Raw genomic sequence first — 13,704 nt, 5'->3', positions numbered from 1 at the left:
AGCGTTATGCAATGATACCAACTCATAAATGTTTTAGTGAAGAGGAGAAAATGCGACGATGGAGCGAAATCAAAATCCGACAGCACCGTCTAAAGGCGGATGTAGAAAACCAACTCGTCAATCCGGCTCATATCGAGAACATTATGAAAAGTGGTTTCTCGATGAGCGACATTAAAGGTAAACGCAGCGACTGCTTTTTGACCAAATCTATTGCACATTCTCATTTTTAACTGTGTCAAAGAAAGTAGCATATCTAAGAAACATCTAAATTAATAGCCAGGCTTCTTATGACACAGTGTATAACACCAATATACTATTGGGGTTTGAGTTTCTTCTAAAAATTATGCCTTTTTTGAATTGTCTACCAATAAAACCTACCATACTCATCTATAAGCCACTATAACATCAACCACGCCCCTTTTGTTAAATAATTAAATCCAGGTGGCACACAGTTTTTACAAGACCGACCAACAAATTGATAATTTCGCAGGTTTGCACCGAAATTACTCGGAAGATGCGGTGGAATCAGATGAAGCGATGAAGCAGCAACATCAACAGCATGTGACGCGGGTCACGTCTTCGGCGAAGGCTCAACCGTCGAGGCCTCCCAGAAAAGGGTCTCTTTCCAGAAACCCCAATGTGAACGGTTTCGATGAAAATTGTAAGTAGCACGAAACCGCGATTTTGAGATTAAACCGTTAAAATCAATTCCAGATCTACATATGAATGGATCACGATCTGTCCACCGTTCGACAAGCGAGATGGATATGAGCAGATATAACGACGTCGCTCCTCAAAATCTCGACAAAGCTGAGGATAAGAAGAAACGCGGGAGGTCGCCTTTTAGGTAAAAGACCTCGTTACTATTCCTATCCAAACAAACTCACGCAAGTTTGAACCAAATTGTGTTTCAAAACACTTAAGCGACAAACATTTTTTTGGGGTTTCTTCTGGTAGAAAGGGTTCATAAAAAATATAGCAAAAAAGAGCACAACGACGTTTTTATAGAAAAAAATTCGTAGATTTTTTTCGAAAAAACGAGGTGAAACGACGAGTGCTGAACGGAAGACCATAAAAAAAGCAAGAACCCCTGAGGTAGCCGGGCGTATCGGCGGCAACGCAGGTTTAAGTCCAAGCGCCAGATCGGTGGGTCTTTCGAACGCCATGCTAACTCGAAACCCCACCATCAAACAGCCTCAGGTGAACTACATTACGAAAAATGGAGAACTATAATGATGAAACTTTTTTTAGGGGGATACACTCCAGGTGCCCCAAACGGCGGAGCGCCAGCAAAAGCAACTCTCCGTCCCCCAAACGTCAGACGTCGAATCTGTAGGCAACGAGATATTTGATGCCGAGTGTTTCAAACTGATTAATGAGTATTTCTACGGGGTCCGTATATTCCCCGGTCAGGATCCGACCCATTGTTACGTCGGATGGGTGACCACCCAGTATCATCTCCACACCAAGGACTTCAATCAGGATAACGTGTTAAAAGCATCGGTGGTGGTTTGCGACGAGTATAACCGCGTTATTGATAGGTAAAAAACGTAGCTCGACAAACCTGGACTTTCATTTCAATACGGAAAATCAGTAATTCATTGCTGTCGAATTTCATTTATGTTTTCGAACTACAGGCCTTCGAGCCAGATTTTAATTATTTCCAAAACCTTTTCAAATAATGTAACTGCTTAGGAAGATGGTATTTCGTAGTATTTAGAGTGTTTGATTAATAAAACGACCACCGAATACGGTACTACCTTAGCAAGAATTTATATCGGCCTGTTGATTATTTTCAGTTGTAAATGACCCGATACCTGGAAGGATCAGAGATAGATTTTGCATCATCATGGTATACAATGAAATTTAAAATTTTATAAAAAAAGAACTAAACAACTGAAAAATCTTCAACCTAACAATAATCGGCCAGTTTCCTGTTACATTGTACAACTTTAGATTTGTATACATTTCAAAACAAATTTTTTCAAGCATTAATCGCCAGTCGTGCTACATGGTGCGTGCAGACGAACTTTACAACCAGGTTACCCAAGACGCTTCCGGCAAGGGAGCTTCCCAGGGGATGTTTATTGGATGTTTTCTGGATACCGCGACCGGAGTCATAACATTCACTTGCGACGGCAAACCGACACCTCATAGATTCAAGGTGGACGTTAGATCCTACGAGATAAATCCAATAATCGAGTAAAACCTTTCCAGATGGAACCGGAAACCAAGCTATTCCCGGCCATATTCGTAGAAGCGACGAGCAAAGAAATCATGCAAATCGAATTAGGTCGCACGTCTACCACACTGCCTTTGTCGGCTGCCGTACTCCAAAACAGTGCCAAGCACGTTATACCGCAATTTCCTCCGAGACTGAAAGTGCAGTGCTTGAAACCTCATCAATGGGCTAGGGTAAAGTTTTATACTTATATTTCAAAACCATATATTTTAGTTAAAATGCCGCTTCCAAATCGAGCATTTATATGATCAATACGGTCCTTCGAGCCGGATAACCAATTTTTATTTCCAATTTTCAGGTACCCAATCAAAACCTCCAAATTCACGCGCTCAAATTATCCGACATCAGAGGTTGGTCGATGCTGTGCGAAGATCCCATTTCGATGCTCGCGCTCCACGTGCCCGAAGAAGACCGTTGCATCGATATATTGGAGCTGATCGAAATGGACAAACTGCTCAGTTTTCACGCGCACACTTTGACACTTTACGCAGCGCTTTGCTACCAAAGCAATTACAAAGCTGCGCACGTGTTGTGTAAACACGTTGACCAGAAACAACTATTATACGCGATCCGATCGGAATACATGAGCGGCCCATTGAGGCAAGGCTTCTACGACTTGCTCATATCGCTCCATTTGGAAGCAACGGCCACCACAATGTAATCGTATTATTAACAGACAGGAGTTCGTTTGAGTAGCCGTTGATTTTTTTTTCAGGGAGGTATGTAAAAACGAATACGTCATCCCGATCGGTCAGGACCTCAAAGACTTATACGAGGACTCGGACATGGGCCACAGTTTGAGGAAATTAAAAACAGAGTCTGTGGTGCCCCAGATGAAGACGTCCGACATAAGGTTAGTGTCTTGTTGAACGTGGACAGTGTAAACATAAGATCATTTCATTGCAGTGAGAACATAGAGAATATCAAGAGCCTCTATTCACCATTCTTCCCGCTGGACATCGTTCGAGACTACGTGATGATGGCTCTGGCGGAATCGGTCGAAATCAATCAGGTGCACAATCGAGATCCGGTCGGCGGGTCTAACGAGAATTTGTTTTTGTAAGTAATTTTTTATTCATGTGTATACAGTGACAGAAAAGTACAGGAGTAACAAAACTCAGCACGAACTAGAACTATCAAGCTTTCCAAATACTCCAAGAGACCACCTTAGGAATGAGAGATGGATTGAATAACAGAGGGAGAGGGATAATAAACAAATGAGAAGTTAACAGACACTTTTATCTACTTGCTAGACGGGACAATAATGAAATTAGGATTTGACACTTGAATATATTAAATGTACCTTGAAAAGTTATATGGGTGACCTTCAGCTTTTGCTACTATCTCATTAAAATTTGGTTTCAGACCATTGCTGAAACTGGTAGATAGACTCCTGCTAGTCGGAATGCTGTCCGACGAAGACGTTGAGAAACTGCTAATTATGATTTGCCCGGAAACGTGGGATCCCACTTTCGAAAAGGACGGCAAAGACGAGCACCGGAAAGGGCTACTGCAAATGAAAATGGCGGAAGGCGCCAAACTGCAAATGTGTTACCTGTTGCATCACCTCTGCGACATCCAGCTGAGGCACAGGGTCGAATCTATAATAGCGTTTAGCCACGATTTTGTTGGCGAACTGCAAACGGACCAGCTCCGTAGGTACATAGAGATTAAACAGTCGGATTTGCCGTCAGCAATAGCGGCCAAAAAGACTAAAGAGTTCAGATGTCCGCCGCGCGAACAAATGAACGCAATTCTGTGTAAGTTCAAAACGGAAGGTACGTATTCAAAAATTGGCCAACCACGTACGGTGACGTATTAATCAAAATGTCGCTTGCAATTATCTGTTGAATCTCTGAATGACATAAAAATGTTTACCATAACACTAATTGGATTGTTGGAAGTGTTTCGAATACCATTTTCAATGGCTGGTTGTGTGCATTTCGCTTTGGTATGACGCGCTAAGAGACGTAGTGCACCAAATACATCGGCCTATAGACTCGCCAGGAATTTCAAAATTTCTGACGTATAGAAAGTATTCGTTCAACATCTGTCACCCTGTATTTTGCTTTGATGGGATGTTTTCCGCTTTTCAGAAACTATTAGTACGATTTCATTTTCGTTTATATGAAACGATTTGTTCACAAATTACAGTTGAGTTTACTAATTGAATACACCATTGCATGCAAACGAAACGAAATATGGACCTGATTATGAAACGCTTCAAATTTGTCACAGAATCTTGTTAGTATAACTACTGATAACAGCTGATTTAGATTTTAAAAACAGTTAACGATGCATGTTAACAAATCACTAATAAAAATGTTCGTTTTAATATTTATTAATTTGTTAACACTTTCCCTTCCACTACAAAATAAACACCGAAGAGCTGAAGTTGACCAGCTTCTTAGTACACTTGCTGAGGTAGATATGATTAGTTTGTATAGTAGTATTCTTCCATTTGGAAGGGATTTTAGAACTAGTTTTTGCAAATGGTATTTCGCTAATTTTATTTATAAAAATATAGCAGTTTCAAGGTGAACATTTCAGCTTTCTTTCTCTTATTGACAACGGGTTTCCATAACTAAAGACTGTAAGTAAAAAATTATCGGTGGTTTGCTAATTTTAATTTACTTTAGTGACCAGTTGGCTTTGGAAACCTATTTGTTTTTTTTTTCTAGGCTGCTTTTTTTCGAGCTTTTGTAGAGAGCACCAAATCCTATCAAAGGCCCTTTCAACCAAACTAGCGAACACACACATAATGTTTACCTTTTGACTAACCCCTACTCTTATCTTTCTCCATGCAATATCAGTTAACGATGCTTCGATGAGAACTTATTTTAGGTTTCAAAAACCTGGAAGAGGAAGAGAAGGAAAACTGCCCACTCGGCGACGATCTATGCGAGCGAATGAACAATTTTCACGATCAGCTCATGTCTCACGTCTCTCTTCAGGCGTTGCAAGCGCCTGAAGAAGATGAAAATTCCGACGGTGCAGCCAAAACAGGTCCATTAAAAAAACTTTATAATTTCATCAATGCCGTGAAAGAACTAGAGGAAGAACCTAAAGCGGAGCAAGAACCAGAAAAGAAAACGCCTGAGGAAGTGTTCAGAAAAGTTTTGATAAGTACCATAGTGAGGTGGGCGGAGGAAGCACAGATCGAGACATCTAAATTGGTTCAAGAGATGTTTAGGTGAGTTAAATAAATGTTGATCCCCCATTTTCTTAACCAGTGGACCGTCATAGCTTATTGGTAAGGCAATATGACTCTGTGGGCGAACTCATCAGGGCTTTGGAAAAGACCTACATAATAAACGCAAAAACCAAGATTGATGTGGCGGAGATGTGGGTAGGTTTGAGCCAGATTCGAGCTCTTTTGCCCGTGCAGATGTCCCAGGAGGAAGAGGAACTGATGAGAGAACGATTGTGGAAGTTGGTGAACAATCACACTTTCTTCCAGCACCCTGATTTAATTCGCGTGTTGAGGATTCATGAAAATGTTATGGCGGTCATGATAAACACCCTTGGCCGAAGGTCTCAAGCGCAATCCGACGTCAGTGCTCAAGCGCAGAACCCAGAAGGCGAAGTTGTGGCCAAGGAAAAGGTTAGAGCTATTACAATTAAGGGATTGTATTAATTCTAAGTTTCCAGGACACCTCACACGAGATGGTGGTAGCTTGTTGCAGATTTCTGTGCTACTTTTGCCGAACCGGACGACAAAACCAAAAGGCCATGTTCGAACATTTCGATTTTTTACTGGATAACAGCAACATTCTATTATCTCGGCCAAGTTTGAGGGGATCGACTCCCTTGGACGTTGCTTACTCCTCCCTCATGGAAAACACTGAACTTGCTTTGGCTCTACGAGAGCACTACTTGGAAAAGATCGCCATCTATTTATCTCGTTGCGGGTTGCAGTCGAATACCGAACTCGTGGAGAAAGGCTATCCAGATTTGGGATGGGATCCGGTAGAGGGCGAGAGGTATTTAGACTTTTTGAGATTTTGCGTATGGGTGAATGGGGAAAGCGTAGAAGAAAACGCAAACCTGGTGATAAGATTGCTGATTCGAAGACCAGAATGTTTGGGACCCGCGTTAAGAGGTGAGGGCGAGGGACTCCTGAAAGCAATAGTCGACGCGAATAAGGTAAAACCCGATCTCTTACACTTCACTTTCTTACATCATTTTTGTTTATAGATGTCCGATAGGCTCACGGATCGCAGGAAATTGATGGACGAAGCGGAAGGCACTGTAAACCTGGCACAATTTACGCATCCGCTTCCTGAAAGTGATGATGATGAGGACTACATCGACACCGGTGCAGCCATTTTGAACTTCTATTGCACCCTGGTCGATCTTTTAGGAAGATGCGCCCCAGACGGCGCCGTAATTGCATTGGTATTTTTTGCTACTTGAATGGGGTGTATGGATGATTGAAACATTGGTTCTTATTCAAGGGCAAAAATGAATCTTTGAGGGCCAGAGCCATCCTGAGGTCTCTGGTGCCCTTGGAAGACCTGCAAGGCGTACTGAGCTTAAAGTTTACGCTTCACAACCCGGCAGCAGGCGAAGAAAGACCCAAATCGGATATGCCGTCCGGTTTGACTCCGCCCCACAAGCAGTCGGTCGTCCTGTTCCTCGAGAGGGTGTACGGGATTGAAACTCAAGATTTGTTTTACAGGCTTCTTGAAGAAGCTTTCTTGCCGGACCTACGCTGCGCCACCATGTTGGATAGAGTAAGTTTGAATTATGCTATGAGTGGGGGATTCTATCCCCACTTGTGTCAAATTTTCAGAATGACGGTAGTGAATCTGACATGGCCCTTAGCATGAACCGTTACATAGGCAACTCCATTCTCCCCTTGCTCATTAAACACAGCAATTACTATAGCGAAGCGGAAAACTACGCCTCTCTACTCGACGCGACCCTCCACACGGTCTACAGACTCTCGAAAAATAGAATGCTGACGAAGGGTCAAAGAGAGGCTGTCTCGGATTTCCTGGTCGCTCTAACCAGTCAATTACAGCCATCAATGCTGCTAAAGTTGTTGAGGAAGCTAACCGTTGACGTCTCGAATCTGTCAGAATACACGACCGTAGCGCTGAGGCTGCTAACTTTGCACTACGACAGATGCGCGAAATATTATGGTTCCAGTTCAGGTCAGGGGATTTACGGGTCGTCTAGCGACGAGGAAAAAAGGTTAACTATGATGCTCTTCTCAAACATATTTGATTCTTTGAGCAAGATGGATTACGATCCGGAACTCTTTGGCAAAGCCCTTCCATGCCTGACGGCTATTGGCTGTGCGCTGCCGCCCGACTATTCCTTGTCTAAAAACTACGACGACGAATGGTACACCAACAAGGCGTCTGTTACGGGACCAGACGGACCATACGACCCCCAGCCTATCAATACATCATCAGTGCAGTTGAACAATGATTTGAATAATATCGTCCAGCAGTTTTCAGAGCATTACCACGACGCATGGGCGTCCCGCAAATTAGAAAACGGTTGGAGACATGGGGATCAATATTCCGGCTGGGAAGGTAACAAAAGTCATCCCAGACTCAAACCGTATTCCATGCTAAACGACTACGAGAGAGAACGATACAAAGAACCGGTTAGGGAGTCTCTAAAGGCTCTACTAGCTCTCGGCTGGTCTGTGGAGCACATCGAGGTCGACCTACCATCTACTAACAGGAGTTCCTCCTACCGTCCCGGTGAGGGATCAAGTGCGTTCGATTACAACCCACACCCAGTCGATATGACCAACTTGACGCTCTCCAGAGAAATGCAGAACATGGCTGAACGATTGGCTGAGAACGCGCACGACATTTGGGCTAAAAAGAAGAAAGAAGAATTGAACACATGCGGGGGTGGAATACATCCCCAACTAGTTCCTTACGATCTGCTCACGGACAAGGAAAAGAAAAAAGACAGAGAGAGATCCCAGGAGTTTCTGAAGTACTTGCAGTATCAAGGTTACAAACTTCACAGGCCGAACCGGGGCGGTCAACAGGAAAACGAGCAGGCCACTGCAGGTCCTTCGGTTGAACTTCGTTTCGCCTACAGCTTACTGGAAAAACTCATTCAATACCTGGACCGCGCTACTATCAACATGAAAATCCTGAAACCGTCGCAGACGTTCAGCAGGAGAAACTCGTACATAAAATCTTCGAGGGACATAAAGTTCTTCTCCAAAGTCGTACTGCCCCTTATGGAAAAGTACTTTTCCACCCATAGGAATTATTTCATAGCGGTGGCGACAGCCACCAACAATACTGGAGCGGCCAGCCTTAAGGAGAAAGAAATGGTAGCCGCTCTGTTCTGCAAACTGGCCAATCTTTTGAGATCTAGGTTCTCTGCCTTCGGGGCTGATGTGAGGATTACCGTCCGGTGCCTTCAAGTCTTGGTGAAGGGCATCGATGCTAAATCTCTAGTGAAAAACTGTCCGGAATTCATCAGAACTTCGATGTTGACGTTCTTCAACAACACGGCAGACGATTTGGGGCACACCATAATAAATCTGCAAGACGTAAGTCCATTTTCGCTTGGGTGATTCCCCAAACATCCGGTTACATTTTAGGGTCGATACAGTCACCTCAGAGGAACCCATTTGAAGACGTCAACGTCGTTATTTTACATAAACTCTGTCGTTTTGCCGGTACTGACCGCCATGTTTGACCATTTGGCGTACTGCGAATACGGAAGCGATCTTCTATGTAAGTTAAAGCTCTCAATTAAAGCTGCCGGTTGCCACAACTCATCATGTTTTAGTGGACGAGATACAAGTAGCTTCGTACAAAATCCTCCAGTCGCTGTACCATCTCGGTACCGATCCCACCCTTCACCACGATAGGAAATACTTGAAAACGGAAATGGAGAAGTACAAGCCGGCGTTGGGTTCTTGCCTAGGTGCTTTCAGCTCCACGTTCCCCGTAGCTTTTTTGGAACCACATCTAAACAAAAACAATCCATTTTCTTTACTCAATAGAATCGCCGATCATTCACTAGAAGCGCAGGACATAATGGCGAGAATGGAAGCTTCTATGCCTACCCTGGAGGCGATTCTATCGGAGGTCGACCACTTTGTGGAAAGCGACAAAACATATTCAGACGCGCCTCATATTATAGACGTTACCATGCCCATGTTGTGCTCTTATCTCCCATTCTGGTGGTCGCAGGGTCCGGATAATGTCAGTCCCACTGGAGGGTGCGTATTTTCAGTCAGTTAAGCCTTAATAGGCTTCAGATTGGATACAACATTTGGACATTCCTGCTTGCAGTACTTACGTTTCTATGGTTACGGCTGAGCACATGAACCAACTCCTTAAGAACGTTCTGAAGTTGATTAAGAAAAATATCGGCAACGAATCTGCTCCATGGATGACACGAATTGCGGCGTACACGCAGCAAATTATTATAAACAGCAGCGAGGAATTGTTGAAAGATCCCTTTTTACCGCTGGCGGAAAGGGTGAAGAAGAGAACCGAAGCGATGTTCCACAAAGAGGAAAGCTTGAGGGGCTTCATTAAAAGTTCGACAGACGATACTTCGCAGGTAGACCCGATTAATACAGAACTAAATAAGAGGTACCGTGATGTTTTCCATTGTAGATCGAGACTCAAATACAAGAAGACTGGCATCTGTTAGTGAGAGACATATATTCGTTCTATCCTCTTCTGATCAAATACGTAGACCTACAGCGAAATCATTGGTTGAGGCACAATATAGCGGAAGCGGAAGACTTGTACAATCACGTGGCGGAGATCTTCAACATCTGGTCCAAGTCGCAGTACTTTTTACGTGAGGAACAAAACTTTATATCCGCCAACGAGATCGACAACATGGTATTAATCATGCCTACTGCCACCAGGAGAACGGTTGTTCCTGACGGTAGTCAGCCTTCAGTAGGCAAAGTATAAAAATTAATACTTTTCACACCAGGCCGGGCATCCGAAATCATCTTTTAGAAAAAGAAAAAGCATCGTGACAAGAAGCGCGACAAGGATAAAGAAATTCAAGCGTCTCTGATGGTCGCCTGTTTGAAACGTCTTCTCCCGGTGGGTCTCAATCTATTTGCCGGTCGGGAACAGGAGCTCGTCCAGCATTGCAAGGACCGCTTCTTGAAGAAGATGCCGGAATATGACATTATAGATTTCGCCAAAACCGAACTGACCTTGCCCGATAAAATCGACCCTGCAGACGAAATGTCTTGGCAGCACTACCTCTACAGCAAATTGGGAAGCAAAAAGACGGTGACTGTGAACACGGTGGACAGTAACGGAAAGTTTCAGCTCGAGGAGACCGTAGAAAGGATCGTCGCCATGAGTAAAGTGTTGTTCGGACTCCACATGGTACGTGCTTTACTAGATCGTTTTATTCCGGTGATTTCGATACGATGCCATTTTTTATCCGAATTAGTTCGACGCGAAGCTTTAGACCTTCAAAATCTGCAGTAGAAGCATATCTCATTTTGTACATTCAGATTCTCGTAGAAATTCGATTATTTTTGCATTATCTCTCTTCGTTTTTTATTTATTTGTTCTCTTTTACGTTGCACCTGTTAGATCGATCACCCCCAGCAGCAACAAAAAGGTGTATATAGATGTATGGTGTCGACACAGAGGAAGCGTGCGGTGTTGTCTTGCTTCCGCCAAGCTTCTTTGCACAGTCTGCCAAGGTTCGTTGCGTGTGTTAGTTAGCTTGTTTGCCAACTGTTTCCCCCTGTAACGTTGAGTCTAACCGGGTGCGTTTACTAACCAAACTTGTGTTTAAACCGAAAGGCATCAAAGCCCAAGACGGGAAAAAATGGATGGCAAAGAGTTTTGAACGCCGCCAGGAAAAGAGCCGCGTTGGCATGTCTTCGGTGCACGCCGTTGTACAAGCTAAGCAGGTGTGTCGCCATAACCCCAGAAATTCCCAACTCAACACTCTTGTCACCGAATAAAAAAAAATCACAACTTTTTTTCTTGCTCAGACACCGGGCGATAAACATATTTATCCGTACCTACCGGGATTTCTGGCTGCAAGATGAGAATGTCGGCCAAGAGGTAATGATTGAAGATCTGACTCAGAGTTTTGAAGACTCAGAACTGAAGAAAAAGGATGAGGTAGAAGAGGAAGGGAAGCCGGATCCCCTAACCCAGTTAGTCACCACGTTTTGTAGGGGAGCCATGACGGAACGATCGGGCGCTCTCCAAGAGGATCCCCTGTATATGAGTTATGCCGAGATCATCGCCAAATCGTGCGGAGAAGAAGAGGAGGAGGGTGAAGATGGAGATGAAGGAACTGAAGGTGAAGAGAGCGGTTCGTCTATTCATGTAAGTGAACACTTCCTTGAGCGCTATCTTTTTCCTCTCTTATTGGTTCTAACACGACTCTTAAACAAATGTTTGACCTCAATATCCCACTAACAAAATTTAATTTTTTCGTGCATCTTTCTAAGAGGACTATGACAATGACAAAATTAATGGTGAGAGCGTGATATAAATATCCCTTAATCTTAACGAATATCGACTACAACTAACGGTTATCCAGGAACAAGAAATGGAGAAGCAGAAACTGATCTTCAACCAAGCCCGTTTGGCCAACAGGGGTGTGGCCGAAATGGTACTCCTCCACATTTCCGCCTGCAAAGGTGTACCCTCGGAGATGGTAATGAAAACCCTCCAGCTTGGTATTTCGATTTTGAGGGGCGGCAACTTCGACATACAGATGGGAATGTTGAACCACCTCAAAGATAAAAAGGACGTAGGGTTCTTCACCAGTATTGCTGGGTTGATGAATAGTTGCGGTGTCTTGGATCTGGACGCGTTTGAAAGGAATACCAAAGCGGAAGGCCTTGGTGTCGGCTCCGAAGGTACCCTAACATCAACTTTTTTGCACATAAATAATGTATGACTTTCAGGGGCGGCTGGGGAAAAGAATATGCACGATGCTGAATTTACCTGTGCGTTGTTTCGATTTATACAATTGACTTGTGAAGGTCACAACTTGGGTAAATAAAATGTCATAATATTGGTATAGCAAAATTCAATGTGGAATTTCCAGAGTGGCAAAATTATCTACGTACTCAAGCGGGCAATACAACCACAGTTAACGTAGTTATCTGCACTGTTGATTACCTGCTGCGTCTCCAGGAATCCATCATGGATTTCTACTGGCACTACTCCAGCAAGGAACTCATAGATCCTGCGGGCAAAGCGAACTTTTTCAAAGCGATCGGAGTGGCTAGTCAGGTCTTTAACACACTTACCGAAGTGATTCAGGGCCCTTGCGTTCCCAATCAACAAGCGCTCGCTCACTCAAGGCTATGGGACGCCGTCGGCGGTTTCTTGTTTCTGTTTTCTCACATGCAGGACAAGTTGTCCAAGCATTCTAGTCAAGTGGACCTGCTGAAAGAGCTGTTGAACCTTCAAAAGGACATGATTACGATGATGTTGTCAATGCTCGAGGGAAACGTTGTCAACGGTACCATCGGTAAACAGATGGTGGACACTTTGGTGGAGAGCGCTTCCAATGTGGAACTTATCTTGAAGTATTTCGATATGTTTCTGAAACTGAAGGATCTCACCTCGTCCGCCAGCTTTCAAGAAATCGATATTAACAACGACGGCTGGGTCTATCCGAAAGACTTCAAAGAGAAAATGGAGCAACAGAAGAGCTATACCCCGTAAGCCTTACAAAATCTTTTAATAATAATCGAGCTGTCGGTGCTGTGATTTTAGGGAAGAAATCGAGTTCCTTTTGGCTTGCTGCGAAACAAACCACGACGGGAAACTGGATTATGTCGGCTTCATCGATCGGTTTCACGAACCGGCCAAGGAAATCGGTTTCAACTTGGCCGTTCTGCTCACGAACTTATCCGAACACATGCCGAACGAGCCCAGATTGGCGAGATTCTTGGAAACAGCCGGTTCCGTTCTGAATTACTTCGAACCGTTCCTAGGCCGTATTGAAATATTGGGAGGCAACAAAAGAATCGAAAGGGTGTACTTCGAAATTAAGGAGTCGAACATCGAGCAGTGGGAAAAGCCGCAAATTAAAGAGTCCAAGAGGGCGTTCTTCTACTCGATTGTCACGGAGGGCGGGGACAAGGAAAAACTAGAGGCGTTTATTAATTTTTGCGAGGACGCCATTTTTGAAATGCAGCACGCGAGCGGGCTGATGGCTGTCGAAGAATCCGGCGGCGGCGGTCCCACAAGGGCCACAACTTATAGCTATATGACCGACGAAGATGAACAGAGGTACTTGGGTTTGCTCTCGTGGTGTGTTTGATGTTTTGACATTTGCTTTCCAGAGCTGGAAAGGATCCCATACGAAGAACCTATCAAGCTATCAAAGATGGCATCTACTTTGCTCTTTCGGCGTTGAGCCCTTCAAACATTAAGCATAGAATCAGCGAAATGCAGCAAATGACTTTCCCCGAGATAATCATTGGTAAAACTTTCTACTGGCAA

The 13,704-nt window shown here is 44.0% G+C and overlaps 1 protein-coding gene across 2 annotated transcripts in view; it reads left to right on the top strand.

Moving 5' to 3' along the window:
• The window catches only part of LOC132698824 (ryanodine receptor), a 29,727-nt gene that overhangs the window by 12,092 nt on the left and 3,931 nt on the right, over nucleotides 1–13,704 (top strand). Inside the window, exons 23-52 of one of the 2 annotated variants that reach the window (XM_060665151.1) lie at nucleotides 38–177; nucleotides 491–661; nucleotides 715–847; nucleotides 1,023–1,200; nucleotides 1,252–1,541; nucleotides 1,990–2,164; nucleotides 2,218–2,415; nucleotides 2,541–2,899; nucleotides 2,958–3,095; nucleotides 3,149–3,301; nucleotides 3,608–4,002; nucleotides 5,087–5,435; nucleotides 5,489–5,846; nucleotides 5,894–6,388; nucleotides 6,440–6,640; nucleotides 6,700–6,978; nucleotides 7,038–8,777; nucleotides 8,829–8,964; nucleotides 9,020–9,455; nucleotides 9,529–9,802; nucleotides 9,859–10,161; nucleotides 10,216–10,599; nucleotides 10,813–10,925; nucleotides 11,223–11,565; nucleotides 11,691–11,717; nucleotides 11,783–12,104; nucleotides 12,153–12,242; nucleotides 12,296–12,917; nucleotides 12,973–13,491; nucleotides 13,545–13,684. In XM_060665151.1, coding sequence (XP_060521134.1) covers nucleotides 38–177; nucleotides 491–661; nucleotides 715–847; nucleotides 1,023–1,200; nucleotides 1,252–1,541; nucleotides 1,990–2,164; nucleotides 2,218–2,415; nucleotides 2,541–2,899; nucleotides 2,958–3,095; nucleotides 3,149–3,301; nucleotides 3,608–4,002; nucleotides 5,087–5,435; nucleotides 5,489–5,846; nucleotides 5,894–6,388; nucleotides 6,440–6,640; nucleotides 6,700–6,978; nucleotides 7,038–8,777; nucleotides 8,829–8,964; nucleotides 9,020–9,455; nucleotides 9,529–9,802; nucleotides 9,859–10,161; nucleotides 10,216–10,599; nucleotides 10,813–10,925; nucleotides 11,223–11,565; nucleotides 11,691–11,717; nucleotides 11,783–12,104; nucleotides 12,153–12,242; nucleotides 12,296–12,917; nucleotides 12,973–13,491; nucleotides 13,545–13,684 — 9,461 coding nt within the window. Of the gene's footprint in view, nucleotides 1–37; nucleotides 178–490; nucleotides 662–714; nucleotides 848–1,022; nucleotides 1,201–1,251; nucleotides 1,542–1,989; nucleotides 2,165–2,217; nucleotides 2,416–2,540; nucleotides 2,900–2,957; nucleotides 3,096–3,148; nucleotides 3,302–3,607; nucleotides 4,021–5,086; nucleotides 5,436–5,488; nucleotides 5,847–5,893; nucleotides 6,389–6,439; nucleotides 6,641–6,699; nucleotides 6,979–7,037; nucleotides 8,778–8,828; nucleotides 8,965–9,019; nucleotides 9,456–9,528; nucleotides 9,803–9,858; nucleotides 10,162–10,215; nucleotides 10,600–10,812; nucleotides 10,926–11,222; nucleotides 11,566–11,690; nucleotides 11,718–11,782; nucleotides 12,105–12,152; nucleotides 12,243–12,295; nucleotides 12,918–12,972; nucleotides 13,492–13,544; nucleotides 13,685–13,704 lie in introns of both variants that reach the window. The other variant, XM_060665152.1, reaches the window with a different exon arrangement.

The sequence above is a fragment of the Cylas formicarius genome, unplaced genomic scaffold (assembly GCF_029955315.1).
Source record: "Cylas formicarius isolate icCylForm1 unplaced genomic scaffold, icCylForm1.1 PGA_scaffold_2__14_contigs__length_35257938, whole genome shotgun sequence".
Classification (NCBI taxonomy): domain Eukaryota; kingdom Metazoa; phylum Arthropoda; class Insecta; order Coleoptera; family Brentidae; genus Cylas; species Cylas formicarius.
Note: the sequence above shows the minus strand (reverse complement) of the source record. Positions and strands in the feature narration are given on the sequence as shown.